This window comes from Aulonocara sp. 'chitande type north' Nkhata Bay, linkage group LG12 (genome assembly GCF_057382095.1).
Source record: "Aulonocara sp. 'chitande type north' Nkhata Bay isolate Kocher_YH1m ecotype deep benthic linkage group LG12, A_spYH_male_GT1.1, whole genome shotgun sequence".
Classification (NCBI taxonomy): Eukaryota; Metazoa; Chordata; class Actinopteri; order Cichliformes; family Cichlidae; genus Aulonocara; species Aulonocara sp. 'chitande type north' Nkhata Bay.
Genome location: NC_141355.1, coordinates 21,065,738 through 21,087,749, shown reverse-complemented (window position 1 = coordinate 21,087,749; position 22,012 = coordinate 21,065,738). Strand labels below are relative to the sequence as shown.

At 38.8% G+C, this 22,012-nt stretch overlaps 2 protein-coding genes across 3 annotated transcripts; both read left to right on the top strand.

The window, feature by feature from the left end:
- The first annotated feature begins 1,112 nt into the window (after positions 1-1,112).
- On the top strand, positions 1,113-6,091 carry LOC147317358 (transmembrane protein 248). Its single transcript, XM_086314214.1, has 8 exons — positions 1,113-1,263; positions 1,787-1,853; positions 2,623-2,815; positions 3,396-3,657; positions 3,746-3,845; positions 3,965-4,106; positions 4,196-4,336; positions 4,696-6,091. The coding sequence occupies exons 3-8, from the start codon at positions 2,654-2,656 to the stop codon at positions 4,714-4,716; spliced, it is 828 nt and encodes a 275-aa protein (XP_086170340.1). The 5' UTR covers positions 1,113-1,263; positions 1,787-1,853; positions 2,623-2,653; the 3' UTR covers positions 4,717-6,091.
- Positions 6,092-6,928: 837 nt separating this feature from the next.
- On the top strand, positions 6,929-21,646 carry morc2 (MORC family CW-type zinc finger 2). 2 transcript variants are annotated; one of them, XM_086314212.1, is made up of 27 exons: positions 6,929-7,067; positions 8,141-8,194; positions 8,309-8,343; positions 8,443-8,511; positions 8,626-8,716; positions 8,807-8,915; positions 11,649-11,808; positions 11,900-12,011; positions 12,483-12,608; positions 12,695-12,774; positions 12,860-12,942; positions 13,200-13,285; positions 13,485-13,625; positions 13,715-13,869; positions 14,253-14,381; positions 14,475-14,580; positions 16,222-16,354; positions 16,479-16,562; positions 17,459-17,710; positions 17,827-18,066; positions 18,585-18,698; positions 18,977-19,034; positions 19,107-19,245; positions 19,342-19,509; positions 19,610-19,703; positions 20,468-20,656; positions 20,760-21,646. In XM_086314212.1, the coding sequence occupies exons 1-27, from the start codon at positions 7,000-7,002 to the stop codon at positions 20,826-20,828; spliced, it is 3,144 nt and encodes a 1,047-aa protein (XP_086170338.1). In that variant the 5' UTR covers positions 6,929-6,999; the 3' UTR covers positions 20,829-21,646. The 2 variants fall into 2 exon arrangements, with proteins under 2 accessions (XP_086170338.1, XP_086170339.1); XM_086314213.1 differs by lacking the exon at positions 18,585-18,698.
- The last annotated feature ends 366 nt before the right edge of the window (positions 21,647-22,012 follow it).

Genomic DNA, 22,012 nt, shown 5'->3' with positions numbered 1-22,012 from the left:
CACACACCCGCCCGCTCACATCATCTCACATCATCTATAATTGACTGAGACAGGACTCTCTTCCAGACACTAAACCAAGGAACAATGTACATTTCAAATTCCTTTAAATTTAAATATGTTTATATTGTCTATCCTGTAAAATAGTCAGATGTCCAAAATAGTCAGATGTCTATTCTTATTAATGTACAGAATTCACCTGCTTGCTGCTACTACTGCACATTCACCCAATGTGTATATATGTATATATATATATATGTATATATATATATATATATATATATATATATATATATATATATATATATATATTCTAATGCTCAAAATAAGAATAAAGATAATGAAGGAAACGGTTTCCAAGGCCTAATCCGTGGATCGACTTCCTTCGAGGCGTGGACGTCTATCAGCAGAGAATGTCCCTTAGTCTGTAACACAGTCAAATATATTCTCAAGTAATATTCAAGCATGCCATTCAGCGTGTTAGTACGAGCTCGGGAGCAGCTTGGGAGAACAAGAAAACAGAGACTGCTTCAGGTTGTCTTCCCAAATTGACTCAACTTTATTCACAAGTACAACAGTTTATATAGAGGGTAAAATTCATGAGACAGCAGATTATCAGTTTAAACCAGTACAGACCAAGATAAGGGAGCGTCTTCCTGCCCTTGGGTGAAGAAGCATCCTTTGTGTAATGTATCAGTTCAGCTACAATTATGATTATCTCAGCGACATATTTTCAAGGCACAAAACGAAGAGTTCTTTCATTAGTGAAATCTGAAACAAACCATTTGGCCTTCAACAGGCGTCTAAAAGATTAAGAAACTAATGTAGCTGAGGGAGTGATCTCTGTGGTATTTCAACCTTGTACCAGCCTGTGATTCTCACACATCAATTCTTGGGTCAAAGAGAAAAATAACTAAAACAAAGGGGCCTTATTGAATGACAGAGTTTTCCTGCATAATGTCACTATAAAACAATATCCAGTAAATGCTACCATGGTACTAAAATACCTAACAGATAACAATAATGATATCTACTGTTGCTGTGTCCTTGCTTTTCCCCCGTTTAAAAAAACCCATTTAAAGTCATGTGATCTGGTCCTTGTTGTCGTCATAGCAGTGTATTGTCGTAAAGTGACAGCGGTGTCGTGTCACTATTTAACTGCTGAACTTCCTTCTTAAATGTCGAACTTTTGTTTACTTGTCTTTAAGAAACTATTCCGGTGTATTTTACCAAGCGCGGAGACGTGAACAAGCATACGAGCTCGAGGTATGACGTTATATTTCAGAAAGCTAGCTAGTTAGCGTCATAAGAGCGGTAATCTTTGCCAGTAGAGCTGGTTGTTAGACTAGTTGTACGTCTCCTGTTGCGTAGAGTATTGATTTAATGTAATTACTACATAGATGTCTTCTTTTTTTTTTTATAAGTAAGCGTTTAACTGTCTACAGTCACGTGACAGAGAGTACGTGCTTTCAGCTTTGCTCAAACTAAATGTGGTTATGTTGAAAACGAGGTCCGCTCGAGAAAAGACATGCCGAATATCCTGTTTTGTTAAGCAGTAGCTATATAGTATTTCCACAATAAAAGTTACAGATTTTCTACAGCTTAATGCTCACTATGAACATAACTAGGTGATCCATGCAAAGATTTTTCATTAGAAAAGTTTAACTGCTTCATACACGATGTCTCCATGTATGTGCAATACAGAGCATGTGTGTTCATGCCAAAGTTTTTGTGTATATATTTATGATTATATCTATTTATGTACACTATCTGTATCACTGCACTACAGGGTGCCTGTCTGTTGGACCAAGATTGGCTTTCTGTTCCCAACAAGGAAGATTACATTTAGATGTTAGGTGAGTGGAGATAAACTTTCTGGTCTCCCAGTGCCAAAGTCTGAACAGAGATTATTCTGGAGAGTAAAGGTCAAACAGCCAAGAGGGCAACACTGGCTAAAATGTGGGACATAGGCACCCACCTCTGCTAAAAGCATTTTGGAGTGGGTTTGAACAGACTTCTTTCTCCTTTTAGGACTTCCAATCTGCCTCATATTACTCTGACCCGAGCATCCTCCTCTGTCACACCCCTGCCCCTGCATGTATATATGAATCCATGAATTGTCCCTGTGGTCACTCTGAGTAACTCTGCCCCCTACAATTTTGACTTTTTGTTAGCGGCACTGTCTCCAAACCAAAGTTATAGCATTTCTCATTAGCATCTTGTAAACCTTCTCTTTCTGCTATTGCTGCTATCCTACTGTTACAAATCACCCCTAAAACCTGACTCCATCCTGCCGTCTCTATGTGCTCTCTTCTTCACCTGTCTTTTGCAATGTTTGTTGTTTAGAATGGTTGACCCCATCTATTTACACAGGTCCACCTTCACTACCCCTGCTCCTTGCAGCTTCACTTTCACTCCACCTGTCTACTTCTCATTCACACACATACTCTCTCTTCTTCTACTGACTTTCATTCCTTTGCATACTTCTATTTCTCCAGGCTCTCTTCCATTTGTTTCCTACTGAAATTGTCTTCCTCTATGAAGAACAGATGTATTGAACTTGCCTAATAATAATGAAAAGGTACATTACTTAAGTTATGTGAAATTTGTCTCTTCTGTTTACAGCTCGCCACATCTCTGCTTTTTGTGGAGCCTGATGATGGGTTTCTGGCAGCCGCTGACTAATCTTAGAGATTATGTGTCACAGAATCCTCCAGGGACTACATTTTTCCTGTGTTTGCTAACTCTGGCTATTTCATTCATCTGCCTTAGTTTTTACAGCAACACTCACACTCTGCCTAACCCTGATATAACAAAGGTGAGGAGTGATTTTAACTCTAGCAATTTTGGGTTTTTGCTCTTTTCTGTTATCTATATATTAGAGTAGTGGATGCACAATAAACATGGCTGAAGTTTCAAATATTTACGTGCAATCAACCTGTGTCAAAACCTAGGTTGCAGACTGCTCTAAGCTCTCTGTATCAATTTTTTTTTCTACTCTTGGTTCTTTTTGAGGCTCAAATATTCTATACAGAGGAGCAATTAATCAGATTAATCAGAAGAAATGTACCTTAAAGATAGGGGAGTTAAAATGACTGGGTTCAGATTGAGAATGAATCAAGGCCTGATGTCAGACAAATATGGATTTTTTTTTAGAGCAGTGACTCATGCAAAGAAACTTTAGATCAGTCCAAAGATAACAATATGGAGCTGGGAATGAGTATAGTAGGTTTCCTTAGTAAACTGAGCTAATTTTCCTCCATGCCTTCTCTAAATAGATAATTGGTGCTGGTGTGCATAGGAAATATGATGCTGTGCAGGCTGTGACTGAATATACCCACACATTCTGTGCCCTGATTGTATCTGTGTGTAATTTGTGCACTTTACTATTCTCATAGGACTGGAACCGTGTGTTGTCCTCCTTATCAACATTCCACCTATGTGTGAAAGCAAATGAGCTTAATTCCTCAGTCCAATCACCTCTTATCAAGCAGGAAGAGGACAGAAAGACCTCAGTTAACTCAGCAAAGAGTCCTTCTTCTGTCACCCATTTACATCTCAAGGTTCCTCTTGCTCTTGTGACTTCCAGCTCTCCGAGTGTCTCGCTGAGAGATCTCAGTCTACATACAACCTTGAGAGCCAGTCAGCTGCTTATTGGAGGTTAGTTTTGCCATGGAGTGCTATGGGTGTGATATTATGTGAAAGTTTTTATCACCTTACATTCTGATTGTAATTTTTTACTCCCCAGGCAATGAAAATGTTAATTTGACACTAGAGTTTCTATCTGACAATGGTAGCTACACCTGCCTCACTATAAGTGCCCCAAGTGACCTCCTGCCAACAAGTGTGTAAGTTTATCATGTTCTGTAAAGAACATGTTTCTTAACTTAATTACAGTGTAACTACAACTTTTCCTCAGTGACCTAAAAAGTCAGAAAACTCATAAATGTTATGTATTTTAATAAAGTCGTCCTCCAGAGTGCCCTGAGTCAGAGAAAAATATTTCATCCTTCTATGTGGAGGCAAGTAACCAGCTGCCTACATTATCACCAACCTGCTACAGTCTGAACTTCAAGGATGATACCACTCTTACAGTCATGTTAACACAGGTACAGTATGTTGCACTTGAACAGCATAGCTGATTTAGCCACAATTCAGAGATTTGTTTTGTACCCTCATTTATTTCCTACTTCTAAAGGAGGAACAGAGTGTGGCAGTGCAACATCTGTTGGACTTCAGTGTGTGTCTCCTTGGAGTTTGTTTGATGCTCTGTATAGCTGCTTGTCAACCACATGCACTAAAACGCCGCAACCAATGGAATGGACTGTACCAACAAAGTGTAAGTCGTGATCGTTCGGTTTTTAATAATAATAATAATAATAATGGATTGGATTTATATAGCGCTTTTCAAGGCACCCAAAGCACTTTACAATTCCATTATTCATTCACTCTCACATTCACACACTGGTGGAGGCAAGCTACAGTTGTAGCCACAGCTGCCCTGGGGCAGACTGACAGAAGCGAGGCTGTCATATCACGCCATCGGCCCCTCTGGCCAACACCAGTAGGCGGTAGGGTAAAGTGTCTTGCCCAAGGACACAACGACCAGGACAGGGAGCCCTGTCCTGGTAGAACCTTTTTACTGAGAAATCCATACAGATTATTTAACCTAACTTTGCTACTTTACTTTATTTACAGGAACCCTTAATAGACAGCTGAGCGATTAAATCAGTTGATGGTTGGAAAGAGAGGGCTACGTCTAACTACAGCCTACAGAAGAAACTGGTTTGTTGTTTGTACTACTAACTGTGAAAATATTTGTATAATGCTGCTTTGGAGAAAGCTCTCCTAAATTCATACTTGGGACTAAAGTCAGGGTACAGCAACCTCTCTTGGAACAGTTTGAACCCATTTATCTGTCTCTCACAAGTTTTGCTACATTACGAATGTGCAATATGTAAAATCATTTTGAGAAACATGGCCATGGTAGAAAATGAGTTATAATTTATTATTTATGATGTGCTTTTCAAAATAAAAGACAAAAATGTTATGATAAGGTGGTGATGAAGACATTGCTCAAGACTGAAGAAAATGGATGAAATGTGGGTTAAAATTGCTATTATTTTTGCCTTATATTTGTTTAATAACAAAGTATTAACAGATCATTGGGCACTGTAAATAGTGTGTGTGTGTGTGTGTGTGTGTGTGTGTGTGTAGAAGTTAGCAGTGCTATGAACTGTTTTTCTACAGGATTTTACGCTTCCCAGCAACAAATGACTGCAGTCATGCTGTTTCAAACATGTTTCTTTGCTGTAGAAGGAATAGCTTTACTTGGGCTGTTTTGTTGACTAATGTGATTCATTTGTCAGTGTCAAACACAGGTATTACAGTAAGCACTATATTGTACTGTAACTGTAATGTCAATAAAGGCTAAAGCCAAGCTAAGGGGAATGTGAAGGTGAGTGACATCAGTTTTTAGTGACATTTAAAACTTCAAATACATTTTGCTTGTGCAATTATTTTTAAGCATCATTTAAATATCTTTCTATCCACCTGAAGGTTTTGGATTTACCACCACGAAGGTTTAATTTTAGGTTTATGTGAGTGCCATATTTCTCTCTGATATAAGGCCTCTTGAAACAGAAATCGAAGAGGAAATTATTTTTTTCTTTAATTTCAATCAATGTTTCCTTAAGTGTCTGAAAGAAAGGACGTATAAGGATTTTGTAAAATTAGTAATTCAATTGTGACAGACTGGAGCCCTGTGACAGACTGGCGACCTGTCCAGGGTGTACCCCGCCTCTCGCCCTATGACAGCTGGGATAGGCTCCAGCACCCCCAGCGACCCTGAAAAGGATAAGCGGAAGCGAATGGATGGATGGATAGTAATTCAATATTTTACATGTCTGTAGAAGAATTATTATAAAATAATCATAATGTTTCATCAGCATTTCAACTGCTGTAGCTAAAATAAAATAAAAATTAGGGTTAAGGTGAATTGTCAGTGTGTTTTTGTTTGTATTTTAACTGTGAGCATACTTTTGATTTTATGGCCCCAAAAGTATAGATTATGAGCTTAACGCAATGAACTTCTGAAGGTCTCTCTAGGCGCCAGCAGACTGGTTCACCGGTATGTTCTTTTGTTACGTAACGAGATGTCCTCCAATCATGGTTTAGAATCATAACGCGGGGCCTTCCTATTGTCCACAGCTATTGGGTGATTATCGAAAAATAGAGGCGGGATTAGCGCAGATCAGGGGAAACTAGAGAACCAACCATCGACGTTGATGGTAGTTGGATTCTTCGCGGCCTCGGGGATTGCTTTATGTCAAGGAAAACAAAACGTAACGTTATGAAGTATTTGGACTAACTATAGCGTACAAAGTCGAGGTCATCTGAAAATGTCTGGCAGAAAGGAATTGATACGGCTAACGTTAGCTTCATCTTCCTACAGTAAAGCTAGCTAGCTACCGTTTCCTCATAAACATTCCTGCGCTAATGTCGGCTAGCTGCTAATGTTAGCATGCCGTTAATAACAGTTGCAGCAAAACGTCTGAACTGTTGATGTCATGTTCTTAACCAAACATGACCTAGTCATATTTTACAGTAACCCAGCGAGGCAAGGGTCTGACTTCTTCTTAAACGAATGCACGTTAATGTCTTCCTTGCTCAAGCCGTGCCTAAAGACGCTCTTTTCGCCTAACATTTTGTTGTTCCTCAGCAGGCCTCCCACGTGTTACTTGCTGGTACCTTCACCTGCGGGGTGACTTGTAATTACGCAGGAGTGTCTCCTCTGACTTGTTCTAAGGTATAAACATTAGCTAATGTCATGTCATTTCCGTTATGTCAGTGAATTGATTGAAGATACACGCAGGCAAATCAACAGTATTTTTGATCTTTTCTTTCCTTTTTTAGAATGAAAGCCCTGAACTAGGGCTTGGTCAGTCAGCAAGAAGACGTGGAGGTTACCAGGAAGTACCTAGTTAACAATCGTGAGTGACCATGGCCTACTCTAGCTACAGCAACCTGAGCAGGGCTCAGCTCACCTTTGAATACCTGCACACAAATTCGTAAGTACCAACTTTTTGGGAATTAATTTGCCCGTAAGAACTTCACGATACACAGAGTTACAGCTAGTTAGCCTTAAAGATAGAACTTTAGCAACCACCTACACACAATACACTGCACCACCTCACCTACTTATTTTTGCAAGATGCCCAGCAATGTTGTTGAATAGAAAATAAGATATAGTCCAGAAAGACGATTAGAGCACGTTTCCCTCATTTTGCTACATGTCATTTTATATTTAAAACAACTTTACCTTCCATGAGTAATACTTTCCATTCTGTCTGTATGCATTCACAATTCAAAACCTATGCTGGTTTTTATTTTAATAGCTGATGCTGCTACCATTCTTTTACTCTTTTTGTTTTTGCTCTTTGTTGTTATGCATTTTCTTTATTGTCACAAGGGGGGGAAATTGTTTGCCAGTTTCCCACATCAACGTTATAATAAATTTGTTAGATATAATCAGCTATTTTTATTTTCTGAACTTGATAGTGCCTTTGTGTATAATATGTGGAATTGACGGTGTAGGCTCAGAACAGAGTATAGACACGTCACAAATTTTGCAATGAAGCTAAATGTGCTTGCTTCAGTTATTTGTCAAAAAAATCATGTGATATTGGCTGCTTGCAGACATTTATCACTCAGTTTGATCAGTAATGACTCAGGAAAAAAAAGACAAGTTTGGTATATGCTTCTGTGGTATGTAATGTTCAACGTATATGTGGCTTATATTCAAAGTAGGTCGCAGCACCCTTTGGTTGTTCTTTTTGTTATAATGATAATTCATTTTAAGTGGTTAGCTGTCAGGTGAACTGTGGATAGTCAGTCCTTGAAGCTGAACAGATAGTTTTACAGTTAACCAGGAAATGCATGCTTAACTGATAGTTCTTCATTTTATGCTGACACGTGTCAGCAGACTTGAGAAATAAGTTTTTATAACAGAATAATAATCGTATGTTTGCTATCTGTGGAGTTCAGATGCTGTCACCAAGCATCTCCCATGTGTCCTTGTTCTCTAATGAGCTTCCCTTGTCAGTTTTTACTCTATTAATGGAATATTTGGTCTAACTCTTAGGACAACACATGAGTTCTTATTTGGAGCCTTGGCAGAACTTGTGGACAATTCAAGGTACCTGTTATGATTCACAGCACAATTTTTAAATAAATTATCGAGTATGGGAAAACTTGCATTAACCTGATACCTTTTATCTAGAAAATCTCATATATTTTATTTCTTTCACAGAGATGCTAATGCCACACGTATAGACATCTACACAGGTAGACCTCAGAGTAAAATATCCAATTTCATATACTGAAACTTATCCAGTGAGTCAATGTTTTTCATATCTGTCTTTTGACTTCCTGCTTGTGTGACAGAAAAAAAAACAGAGCTGAGGGGTGGCTACATGCTTTGTTTTCTGGATGATGGTACTGGGATGGACCCAAGTAAGTGTGACTAAATGATCAAAGAGCAAATTTAAAGCAAGGTTATTGTTGTTTTTGTAGGCCAATGGTTACATACAGTGTATAATTTGTGTCCTTAAACTGCTTTTTTCTTAGGTGAGACAACCCATGTGATTCAGTTTGGAAAGTCAAACAAACGGTCTCCTGAGTCCACTCAGATTGGCCAGTATGGAAACGGACTGAAATCGTGAGTTGTTTTTCCAGTTCCTGTCTGGTATTGATCACGAAGTTGGTACACCAGCATTTCCATATTTACGAAGTTTGTGTGTTTCCACAGGGGCTCTATGCGCATCGGAAAAGACTTTATTTTGTTCACAAAAAAGAACGACACGCTGACTTGCCTCTTCCTGTCGAGGACTTTCCATGAAGAGGAGGGTCTGGATGAGGTCAGTGGCAGTCATGAAACGCTTAGAGACGAGTTTTGTTAGATACGCTTTAGCCACTCACCACACATTCATTTCAAAGTGTACTTTGAATATGTGTCTAGATATTCACACCTGTGTGTTCATGCTTGTGTGTGCTTTCAGTCTGTGTGAACAGTACTCCGTGCTCTCTGCTCAGTTCAGAAACATGTTGAAATTTTACAGCAGCCTACTTGAATAATGCTGTAAATCCCTGGACAAATACAAAGAATGGAACAAAAACTGACAGCACTGCAAAATGCAAATTGTGTAATATTAAAATTTAGATAACTTCTAAATAAATTTAAAACACCAAAGGTTGTCACAGACATATCAACAATCTTATATCTTATAGCATAAATCAAGACCTAATGCAGACCTTCCCAAAGTGTACGGCCCACCCCCTGGGGGGGGGGGGGCGCAGAGCTATTGCAGGGGGGGCACGGAATAAAAAGGGAAAAAAAAAACCCCAAAACGCTTGGACACTGCTAGCATGGGGCGCCCACACAAACGTAAAGCAGGAGATGAAGCATCGCATGTTTCCAAACCAGCTTCCTTCCAAGCCAAAGACTAGAAAATATGGTGCAGCATATCTTCCCTTTGGTTTCACCTGCACAAGTGCCGAGGTAGGTCTCCCTGCAGAATTGGTTTTCCCTTCGTCGGGAGCAGCGCTGGGCTGTTCAAATCACAGACAAACAACATCCCACATTCTTGATTTTTAGTTCACAAACATTTCTCATAATGACTAACTACTCCTGACATGTTAGCTCCTTATACAGTAAAGTTACAGTGGGATACAAATAATATCAGGCTGATCCTGCCACGATTTATTCCCTGGTTCAAATCACGGACAAACAGTATCCCACAGCTGTTTATGTTTTTGAACCCATTTTGCACAGAGAGGCATTTTTTGAAAAATGTATTGATAGCAATGTTGAATATTATTACACAGGAAAAAACAACTACAATACTAAAATAATTACACCGTGACGCCTCTGCCTTTGTAAATGGAGGGACAGTAACTGCGTGTGTATATGTAAGCGTTTAAAAACTGAAGATGGTCAGATTAACAGTATTTTGTCTATGTGCCATTCTGCAATTCATCTCATGTAAACAATAACGTGGCGCACAGCGTGACTTGAAAAAAGGCACATACCTTTGACGTTGCGTGATGAACTCTGTATTCCTCGTCCACACGTAAATGCAAAAAAGGATTTTTAAAAAAATCTCAGTTTTCGTTGATTCAAAACGCCGTTTACGTGTGAACGAAAACAGCTGCGTTTTCAAAAATACCCGTGTAGGTGTAGACGTAGCATAAAAGAGTTAGTAGTTTATTGCTACCTGTAATTTATTGCAGTTTACTTGTATTTGCTTAATTGTTTACTAAATGTTTGAGGTGTGAAATAAACCGCAATGGTGCAAAATATGGGTGTATGTGGTTGGAGGATGTGTTTGTGCGCGGGGGGGAGGGGGGGCATTTTTCTTGTTAAACAAGGGGGGCTTAGCAAAAGAAGTTTGGGAACCACTGGCCTAATGGAAGATTGGAACAACGGATGAAATGATTACTAATTGTGGCTCAGTGATACATTTTTGTATATAATTGATTTGGATGTAAAAAAGTGATCTACATTTATGTGAAAAAGAAAGGATACACTTTCATTTGTAAAGTTTTGTGCATCAGGACATAATAAAAAAATCAATCGGTCGTAAAATTAGCTAAATACAACCTCAGATGGGCAAAATATGTTCATCTCATATTCAATTAAATTTTATTTATACAGCGCCAAATCACAACAAAAGTCGCCTCAAGGCATTTATATGATATGACATTGAACATATGTTATATTAAACTTTAAAAAAAAAAAAACTAAGCAAAAATGCAGAAGCAGTGTGTGAGAAACTAACTACACTGCAACCAAGGTCAGACTATGAAATCCTCAGAAATTGCAAAAAACCAAACAAACCAAGAGCTACATCTCAGATTCTGAGTATGTTAAAGTTCATGACCAGACAATTAGACGAAGACAAAATAAGTATGACCCGTTTGAAAGAGATACCAGGACAAAGCTTCCTTTCTCTTAAAACAAAACAAAACAAATAAACATTGCGGCTCAGATTAGATTTGCACATTTACATCTGAAACCACGAGTCTTATGAGTAAAGTGGAGATGTTGGACCATAATACACAGCACCAAATGAAAACCAAATGCAGCATATGAGCACAAAGATCTCATAACTGCGTAGCACAGTGGTGGAGGGGTGATGATTTGGGCTTGTCTTCTAGCAACAGAACCTGAGCATCTCGGGCTCATTGAGGTGACCTCTGTATACCAAAGTATTCTAGGATCATCTTTCCAAAAAATAAAGCTTGGTTGAAACTGGGTCGTTTAACATGATATTGATCCCAAGCATGGCAGCAAATCTACAATCAAATGACAAAAAAAGGAAACAAATCAAAGTGTTGGAAGGGTCCAGTCAAAGTTCAGATCTCAGCCTGATTGAAATGCTGAAAGTTGGCTCTAAAATCGGAGTAGACAGTGCTTCTGCATTTTGCCTTAGTTTTTGTTAAACAAATAAGGGCATGGTGTAATGTGTGTAGTTTGGAAACCACGTGGTTCTCCAGCAAACTGATTTAAGGTCACATTTGTCAGATTCCAAAACATGTGGAAAGCTAACTGCTCTGGGTTACTTAGGGTTTTCATCCCCTTCCCTCTACAGGTGATAGTGCCTCTTCCTTCCTGGGATATAAAGACCAAGGAGCCGCTGACGTCTGATCCAGAAAAGTACGCCATAGAGACCGAACTGATCTTCAAATACTCACCTTTTAAAAATGAAAAGCAGCTGATGGAGCAGTTCAACAAAATAGAAGGCAACAGCGGTAAGCATTTAAATGTGCATCACTATGTAAGGAACTGACAAATTGATATGTTGTTACTTACTTTTGTTGTGGTATTTTATATTATCTATAGGAACGCTAGTGATAATCTATAATTTGAAGCTGATGGACAATGGAGAACCAGAGCTGGATGTAGAAACGGATCACCAGGACATACTGATGGCTGGGACACCTGCTGAAGGAGTGTAAGTACAGTTGTTACTGTTAGTTATGATGTCATTATTATTGTGGCTCACAGATACGATTTTGGTGGTTTTTACTTCAGTATCAGAAACCAGTTTAAAATTTCATCAAATGTCCAGCTGGACTGGAGGATGAACTCAAACTTAATGGTGATCAAATTTCAAAATCAAAATGTTTGTAATGACTTCACTTCACAAATAATTGCTGATTGTGCTGGGGGGTGTTGTTTATCCACAGGGGATAGCAAGGGATCTCTATGGCATTAGCATATGAATTTATAATATTAATTTATATTGGGTATTTTTGAGTTGGGTATTTTTATTGGCAAGCTAATAGTGATTCAGCTTAATATTGATCATTTATCGTTGTTTAAAGGTAGAGCCCTGCAAGTTGACTAGTTGGAGGAGGCAGAAAACCACAAAGTAAAAATAGTTTGATGACAGCATGTCTAATGCACCACTTCTTGTTCACAGGAAGCCAGAGAGAAGATCGTTCAGGGCATACGCTGCTGTTTTGTACATTGACCCACGCATGAGGATTTTTATCCAGGGTCATAAAGTCAGGACTAAGAGACTTTCGTGCTGTCTTTATAAACCAAGGTAATATAGTAACGCACATATGGACTCTCTGTAACTTGTTTATTCCAGTGTTCACACTTTGATTGGACTTTCTGTTTTATTTAAAGGTGTTATAAATACTCATCAACTCGGTTCAAGACCCGTGCTGAGCAAGAAGTGAAGAAAGCTGATCATCTTGCAAAGATTGGTGAGATAGTGGGTTATTAATCCTGCTAATTAAAGTTTGCTTTAGCTTTAGTTCATGTGAGAATAATATGTGGTGTATATTTCAGCGGAGGAGAAGGCCAGAGAGGCAGAGAGTAAACGCATGGCTTTGGAGGCCAGATTAGGAGAGGACCTATCAAAAGACTCACGGGTAAGCTAAGGAAAACCTTTGGTTAATTGTCAAGTGCAGATGTGTAGTGTTTATGTAAAACGGGTTTTGGGCAAAGCAAGTTTAGTTGTATAGCAACAGTTAATGACAAACACATCAAAGTGTTTTAATTATTCAATTATTAAAGAAACAGGGAAATTTAAGAAAAGGTGTACTTTGACATGATTCAGTGGTTGATTCACAACCAAAAAACGATGACGTTAAATTTCTTCTTTGTCTCCCTCCTTTTACTCCATCAGGCAATTTTGAGAAAAGTTCAAGATGCAGCCATGATGCTGCGAAGGGATGCTGACATGAAAAAAAGGATTCTTGAAGCCAAACAAAAGTATGATTAACAAAAATGGCAAACTTTATAGATTGTAGGCTGCTAAAATTCTGTTCCTTTGTTTGGCTGGAAATGTATATTAAAAAATGCCTCAAAATAAGATTTGTACATTAATTTTGTTTGCCGACCAAATTATTTGGCATCTAAATTTTATGTAAATGTATTTCTTACCAATCTACGTTTCTTCCTTGTTCTTCAGAGCATTAAAGGAGCCCAAGGAGCTGAATTTTATATTTGGAGTGAACATTGAACAGAGGGACCTGGATGGGATGTTTGTGTACAACTGCTCTCGTCTCATTAAGCTGTATGAAAAGACTGGTCCTCAACTGGAGGGAGGCATGTAAGTAAAATGCACTAAAAGTGAAAAATGGCAGGAAATGAGCAAGTGATTAAGTTGTAATTTTAAACTATTTGGTTCATGTGTCTTAGGGCATGTGGTGGTGTAGTTGGAGTAGTGGATGTCCCATATTTAGTTCTAGAGCCTACTCACAACAAACAAGATTTTGCGGATGCTAAAGAGTATCGACATTTACTAAAATCCATGGGGGAGCATCTGGCTCAGTACTGGAAGGACACAAACATTGGTAAGCTTCCCTGAAGTTGCTGGATTTCTGTTTATTGCTGCACCTCAAATTACAAGTAAAAATACCCCCCATACTCCTGGGAGTTTTAAGCATGTTCCATGATTAATACATTATCCTGCTAGAGTGTTAGACAATTCAGATACAGTTGTAATCACCATTATTGATTTACCAGCTGCTGGAGCTTTAAGGTGATATTACCGGTACCTGTGATATTGGATTGAGAAATGTTTGAGTCAGAGGTGAAGTATAAGTTTCATTTTAGCTGTATTAAGGGTTCCTTCCCTAAATAAAAATTCAGCTTTGGTTCAACTTATTTTAATTATAGCAAATGACTTGCAACTGTATCAACTGATCTCACATCTGCATCTGTGTTTGTCATGCAGCACAGAAAGGCATAGTGAAGTTCTGGGATGAGTTTGGATATCTGTCTGCCAGCTGGTCTGCACCTCCATCATCAGAGTTGAGATACAAGAGACGCCGTGCCATGGAGATACCACTTACTATTCAGTGTGGTAAATTGAGCACACACATTTAGAGGACATGCAGTATCTCAGCTTCCTGCAGAAAACTCACTCTCTGATTATGCTTTTTCTTCTTTTTTTAAGATAAATGTTTAAAATGGAGAACGCTGCCTTTCCAGATGGATGCAGTGGACAAACGCTACCCAGACAGTTGGGTGTGTCTCATGAACCCTGACAGCACTCAGGACAGGTACTGACACAATGAGCTTTTTCAGATAACTTCATTTTCTTATCTTATCTCATCTCATTAAGCAAAACGGTTATCAAGTTTCTAATTAAACTTATTGGTTATTTTTGATTGCTAAAAAACAGTTTTTAGTATAATTTAGAACAGAGTTATAATGAAATTATACAACTGAATTGTTATTCAGAAGCAGCAGAAATATTTACAGCAGCACAGTGATGATATGATCTTAGCAACTAAAATAAATAAAGCTGACATTAAACTACTGAGTGGATGTTATAAAGATCATCTTGTTCTCCACTTAGGAGAGGGTCATGGTCTTAACAGAAATTGATGATACTTGGGCCATTAATTCATCTTTCATTAATACAATTTAAAGTTTTCCACAGATTACACTACAGTAAAGAAAAACTCTCAAAATTATACCCAGATAAATTTGATGATAAATGTAACTGATGCTCACTGGGTGTGCCCTAGGTTGTCTGAATTTTGGCATCAATTCTTCAAAATAATTTTGGATATATTGGGTATAAAATTGACTCCGACTCCACATATCGCTATATTTGGCAAACCACCAAATAACCTTCATACTACAGCTATTCAAAATAACCTTATTGCCTTTGCTTCTCTCATCGCTAGAAAAGAATTTTGTTGTTGTGGAAATCATCTCAGCCACCATTAATTAAGGTCTGGCTACAGGATATCTTAGGACTCTTAAAACTGGAGAAGATAAAATCCTCCATCAGAGGCTCGTCGGATATATTTTTTACTCGCCAGTTACCAGCACGAGAAATCTCTCTGTAGTCCACCATATGACAAATTTTTCTGCTATTCCCGGCAGTGACTGTTCTACCCTATAAGAATACTTTATTTAAAGTATTAAAGCCAAAAAGCGACACAAATTCCTAATTTTACGGATCCCAACATATATACACACTGAATGTGTTGCATTTTTGTGGAAAATTTGCCCTAAAAAAAGAATTTGGAGAAAGAAAGAAAAAAAAAAAATGAAGTAGTTATGAAGCAATGATGAGCCTGTCCTGATGTTCCTAAATAGAGATTCTGGGTTTATTCAGTTCTCATGACAAAGCAGCAGCAGGAAGAATATGATGGTTTGATCTGGGAGTGGAAGGTTTGTTAAATAGCTTGTTTGTAACACTGTTCATATCATCATATCGTTCATGTCAGCTCTTCAACTGTGCCATAGTTGAAGGTACTGGTGTCTGATGGTATCCTCCAAATAGCCGATGTTATAAATGACACTTCAGTTATAAGTGTAAATATTAAAGCAAATCTTCATTGGCTTCACCTTTGCCACAGGTGCCTCTTGTGCCTACAGATGAGGTTGTTGTGCAGTCACGAATGTGACCAAAATGTCAGGGTATATTTAGTATACCACTTTTTTTTTTTTCCTCTCTGAGTTTTTCTAGTGATAAGAAAAACCCTATGCACTGAGGAGTTCAAATCCAACCGGAAGTTGGAGATTCTGCAGCAATAAACAAAAAACAACAACAAAAGAACTTTGAATAATGTATTAGCTGAAGTGCTTATGCCATGAGAAAGTACCTACTAGTGTGGTAATATATTTTGTATGTTCTATATAAATTGTTTACATATTGTTATATATTGTTTGGAAATTGTTTTCAGATGTGACGCTCCTGAACAGAAACAGAATCTCCCATCTGGTGTTTTGAAGAAAGATAAGCCAACAGCTGAAGACAAACAAAAAGAGCTAGCAGAGAAAATCAAACAGCAGCAGGAGAAGCTGGAGGCCTTGCAGGTATCCTGTCCAACTCTTGTTGTCTGTGTGTCTGTGTCTGTGTTTGGTTTGTTTTTTGTTTTTTAAATCTCTCTGTTTGTGTCTATCACCACAGCATATGTATATTCTGTTTGTTCCCTGCCAGAAAACCAACACCATCAAATCTGCAGCAGATGTAAGAAAGCTCCCATTGGAGGTTAGCATGAAACCAACAGAGAGTTCCTCTCAGGTAAAAACAAACAAAAAACTCCCTGTACTGTCTTGTCTTTCTACTAGTTCTACTAGTTAACTCTCGGCATATCGTATATGTATTTCTGATTTTAATATCACTGCACGTATGAGGAATAACAGGAAAACTACCATTCTATTCTCTCTCTCTCTCTCTCTCTCTGTCTCTGTCTCTCTCTCTCTCATTCCAAAATGGATTCAATTATTTATTTATTTATTTTACCTCAAAATTCTACTCACAATAACTTAGTTGTGTGTTTAGAGCCGTTGTCCTGTTGGAATATGAACCTTCGCCCCAGTCCGAGGTCCAGAGCTCTCTGGAGCAGGTTATCCTCAAAGATTTCTTTTATGTCACTGCATTCCCAAGACTCTGACTCATCTCCAATTTTCTCCTCCAAAAAATATCCACACAGCATGATGTTGCCATAACCACGATTCACTGTAGGGATGGTACTGGCCATCCATACAGCAGTTCCTGGTTTCCTCCTGACATGACACTTGGCATTCAGACCAAAGAGTTCAATCCTTGGTACAGATTTATTTTTGAATTTTGTTTCTCATCGTCTGAGAGTCCTTCGGATGTCTTTTGGTAAACTCCAATCAATTTTGGAATAAGACTGTAACATGACAAAATGTAGAACAAGTGGAATGCTGGGAATACTCTCTGGATGAACTGTATGTTTCCTTTTCTATGTAAATATGAACTGAAAATTTAAAAAAGGAGTTTTGTGTGTTCAGTCTTAAACAATTTAATTGTGCTGTAAAAGGGTCAGACTAAAGACAAACACTGCTGTTGATGGTGATCCTTTTTTCCTTTTTTTTTTTCCCTCTTTGTTCAAATGTATTCATTATCATACTCAAATACTAGTTTTGTGTCCTTTCATGTTAACAATTCAGGCAACCAGGTCTTCTGAAAGGTCTGTTGCACGCCCACGCTCCCCACCACTCCCAGCTCACCTCAAAAATGCCCCAAGTGCCCCACCAGGACGTAGTGCTTCTCAGCGGCCCACCCGAACATCAGCCATACCACCAACTCCACCAAAGGTTGAGCCATCCAGGTCCAGAGCTGCAGCAAAACCTCCTCCATCTGCAGCAAAACCTGTTCCCAAAGCTACTGCCAAAACACCTCCACCCAGCCGCAGCTCACGGGTATGTTACAGGTTTGATTTAACAAAAGGTTTTATTGTAAAAGTATTTCATATGGCTTCATGTACAAATCCTACCATAAAGCAGTGTAAAATACTGAAAGCTGTCTCCTCATATAGACATCTGCCAAAGCTTCACCTGCCAAACCAGCAGCTGCTGGACAGCGCAAGAGAATAATAGAGCAGGAGGAGAGTGAGGAAGAAGAAGAGGAGGAGGAGGAAGAAGAAGAAGAAGAAGAAGGCAGCGAGGAGAGTGAAGAAGAACCACAGACAAAAAAATCCAAGATGGCTGCAGCTGCCACTAACCGTGGCAAAGTCGTAGAGAAGGCCCCACCTCCCAAACGTGGAAAGTTGGATGAGGTAAAGAACAGAGGCAAAAACTGTAGTGCAGATTTGTAACTGCTGAAAATGTATTACAGCTCTGAAAAACAACTGCACATCAAAACAAGATGATTAACCTGGGGTGTGAAATGAGAGCACTAGTAATTCTGCACAAACCTTAATCCTGCGTGTTCAGCGTGCAGCTTGCTCAAAGGACTTTTGCTTTTGCTCACATTTTCCCGCTTTTGCTTTCTGAGAAATAAATTTCAGGATGTGGATAAGGTAATGAATGGACTAGGAAGTGATTGTATGCTCAACATTATTATGATATCTGCATTAATTCAGGTAAAGTCTGTCAGTTTTAAATTAATTAGCTGCTTATTGGAGCAAAGCTTTACTCATACTGCTCACTTACTTTATGGTGTCTGAACACAAAGTAGCTGCAATTAAAGTATCTTAGACTTCTGCTTAAGACACTAAGGGAACATGGACATACCTGGGTGGTCCATCAGGTTGCTGAACCTCCGATCAGAACCCCTTTGCTATTGACCTTGCAGGTTAAAACACACTCTCAACTTGAGAAGAAAGGAGTGTCTGCCCCTACACGGCAGGCACCAACAACACCATCCTCTGCCCCTAAATCCGTTTCTACACACGGGGCTAAAGAAAAGGTAGCTTTATTGGGTCCCTCTCTCTTCTACTGTCGAATCAAGCTGGGCTGCCTGCTGCTCTCACAACTTCTAACAATCAACACTTACTTTTTCAGCTCATGTAGATTAACGGTTCTTTCAAAACAAAACCAATCATTTTATTAATATATAACAGTTTCTTTATAACCAAGCATGCCATTCATTTCAACCTCTAAGTTGTTGAAGACTGTATCTAACCCGACTGCCTTTTCAGTGATTTCTCAAACTGTTGTGGTCATATTTTGTTTGTATTTTTACAGGCACCTGATAAAGCTCTACAACAGGAACCAGAAAACGACACTAAAAATGCTCAGAAAGGTGAGATGATGGTCCACTCTCTACTGATGTGAATCAAATACAGAACTGGAAAATGAGTATTTTCTTCTCCAGATAAGGGTCTGCTGGTCGAAGTACGTGTCAATAAGGAGTGGTATACGGGCAAAGTCATCGCCGTTGAGGCGAATAAACAAAGTGTTCGCTGGAAAGTTAAATTTGACTACGTACCTCGGTCCACCCCTAAAGATCGATGGTAAGATGCAGTCTGTGTGAATGTTGCGTTCTAAACATGTTTTGATGACATGGCAGGTGATTCGAATCTTATACATGTATGGATCTCTCTGTAAAGGGTATTTAAGGGTAGCGATGAAGTCCGGCTGATGCGACCACCATCTCCAATCTCTCAGACACCTGACACCCAGCAGGAGACCGAGAAGGGTCCGGCACCCATGGAGCCAGACACTACTCAGCCAGGAACCAGCCGAGAGGTGACTGACAGCCTGGTCACCATGTTGAGGTGAGCTGGTTACAATGGTTACAATGTTGTTATCATTCTTTATTGAAGTCTTGTAACTCTCATAACTGCTGTGTGTTTATCGTGCTCTTGATGTTTCTAGAACAATGCTGCGTTACTTCTTTCCTCCTGCTTTTCGGATCCCAAAGGACGATGTTAATAGCATGACAGCCGAGGAGCTGGTTGCCTTTCCTTTGGTGAGATAATAAAAGCTTCTTCTGTCTTGTGACGGAAAGCAAAAGCAGAATGCTAAATTTAAGCAGAAAGATGCAAGAAAAAGAAGCTTAAATAGCACAGCAAAAAGAAATATGAATGTGAATGTTGTCTGTTTCTGTATTCACCATGCCTCTCACCCTATGGCAGCTGGGATCATGTGCTTGTTGTATCAGTCTTGCGTGATGAAGAAAGAGTGAAAGTAGAACTGAATTTACTGGTTGATCTGTTCCCACAAAGTTTCAAATTGATGGAGGTCACTGTAAATGAACTGACCATCTTTGGGAACCCAAAATGTCTGCTCAGTCTACTTACCTATCACCATCTTTGACACTTGAGCCAGACTTTTTCACACCTCATCAGTGTCCACAAGTCTGATGGAAAAATTAGATTGTAGTGAAAATGATCTTCCGCTGCAGTGTGCAGGGTTCCGCTGCAGCTTGGGAATGCCTCGGTGTTTCACAAGACCAGCTGGAGGAGTTGGCCAAGGAGTTAAGGCTGGTCATCTCTGCTTAGTTTGCTGGATAAGTGCCAGAAACTAGATGGATAATAGTTTGATCTTTTAGTGTGAGATGAAACTAGATGGGGAAAAAAACTTGTTAAATAACTAGATAGTTATTTAACAATGGCAATAGTGCACAAATTAACATTGAAATTATAAGTGAAGATGTTAACTGCTGTGTTTTCTTGCCAATTCTGTTGAATTCTCCCACTGATTTGTTTTTGTTTTTTTACCTCCTGCATATAGAAAGAGTATTTCCAGCAGTATGAATCGGGCCTGCAGTCATTGTGTAATTCATACCAGAGCAGAGCTGATGCCAGGGCCAAAGCTGTGGAGGAGAAAAACAACAACACTGAGCTCAAACTAAAGGAGGCAGACGAGAAATTACAGAAACTCCGAACAAACATTGTGGCCCTTCTGCAGAAAGTACAAGAGGTAATACTTCTTAATCTGTGCTCCTCATCATGTGCACATTGTTGATAAACCCTCCCCCCTTTGCAGAAAGTGAGTGATTATCGTGCCTTTTTTCCTCCCACAGGATATTGACATAAACACAGATGATGAACTTGATGCTTACATAGAAGACCTCCTTACAAAGGGTGATTAAAGAAAACCAAAATCAAATGAAAGATGTGAACATTAACAAACTGGTCATCATTTCAAGTCTCCATGGACCCACTCTCATGTGTGAATATTTGGGGTTTGTTTTCATTAATCCCTCCATGTGTTGAATCAGTTTGTAACCGGTTTGTATTTTTAGGTTCTCACTGTCGATTGCCTCTGGGCCTGTGGTTTTATTTTGTCCCTTTTTATTACCCTCTTACATCTGTTAATCTATGTTTAAAACATGCTATCCTGGTTAAGCTGTTAAATAATTTGTATGTTTATTGCAGCGTATGCTCTTTTATATAGTCAACTGTTGTTGTGACAAACTACATTTCTTCATTTTGGTCCATTGTCAGGTGACATTTTCACACTAAAGACTTGGGCTTAACTCGTCTCTGTTCTGTATTGCAGCCTGTAGTTACACAGTTATTTTTATTTTTGCACACTAAAAACACATCAGTGTTCTCCAACCTGGACAGAAAACCGGGTTCATCTTTTATGTTTGGGAGATATTCCCCATCCATAAACAGGAGCTACATACTGGGTTATATCAGTACATTTATTATTCCTTTAAATTCCTTCTTCATTTAACCTTTGACTGTTCTGTGTTCATTTTGGGAAGAAAAAAAAAAGGTTAACTGCTGAATTGTTTAATAATTATTCAGTGCCTCTGTCCTTCTTTTTGAACAGATTTTTAACCCATCATGGAAATGTTTTATTAAACGGTGCATGCTTTCAGTCTTTATGTTCTCGTTGGAACAAAGGATACTGTATTTTTGACAAACCTTTACTTGGAACAATAAAACTGGTTCAGCAACACATTATGTTGGTCAGTATGTGGTGTTTAATAAAGTATTTGTTCTGGGAAATTTTACATTTGGGCTTAAGTAAATTATAGTGTTACAGGAAGGGATTTCTGTCGCCATGACAGTAAATATTCTTGAATTTAGTTTTGTTGGTAGTGCTTAGAGCCCTGTGTTCTGTGGATTATCTTTGTCTTTACAAACAATCCATTTTCAATCCGATTTTTCTACTCTTGGATCTATTTTATATAAATGAGACATGAAACACAAGGTTTAAACGGCAGAAAATTCTTACAGGGATTCTTACAAGTCTGTCCAGCTTCACAGTGGAAGGTAACCTGACTGGATGCACAATCTCTTAGTATGTTGTGGAAGCTGCTTG

Bases quoted from the DNA above. Each gene is read 5' to 3' on its own strand.
- LOC147317358 (XM_086314214.1), top strand. From the start codon at position 2,654: ATGATGGGTTTCTGGCAGCCGCTGACTAATCTTAGAGATTATGTGTCA. The intron at 2,816-3,395 runs GTGAGGAGTGAT...CTATTCTCATAG, and splicing joins CTAACCCTGATATAACAAAG to GACTGGAACCGTGTGTTGTC. The intron at 3,658-3,745 runs GTTAGTTTTGCC...TTTACTCCCCAG, and splicing joins CAGTCAGCTGCTTATTGGAG to GCAATGAAAATGTTAATTTG.
- morc2 (XM_086314212.1), top strand. From the start codon at position 7,000: ATGGCCTACTCTAGCTACAGCAACCTGAGCAGGGCTCAGCTCACCTTT. The intron at 16,563-17,458 runs GTAAAAACAAAC...TTAACAATTCAG, and splicing joins CAACAGAGAGTTCCTCTCAG to GCAACCAGGTCTTCTGAAAG. The intron at 18,067-18,584 runs GTAAAGAACAGA...TTGACCTTGCAG, and splicing joins AACGTGGAAAGTTGGATGAG to GTTAAAACACACTCTCAACT.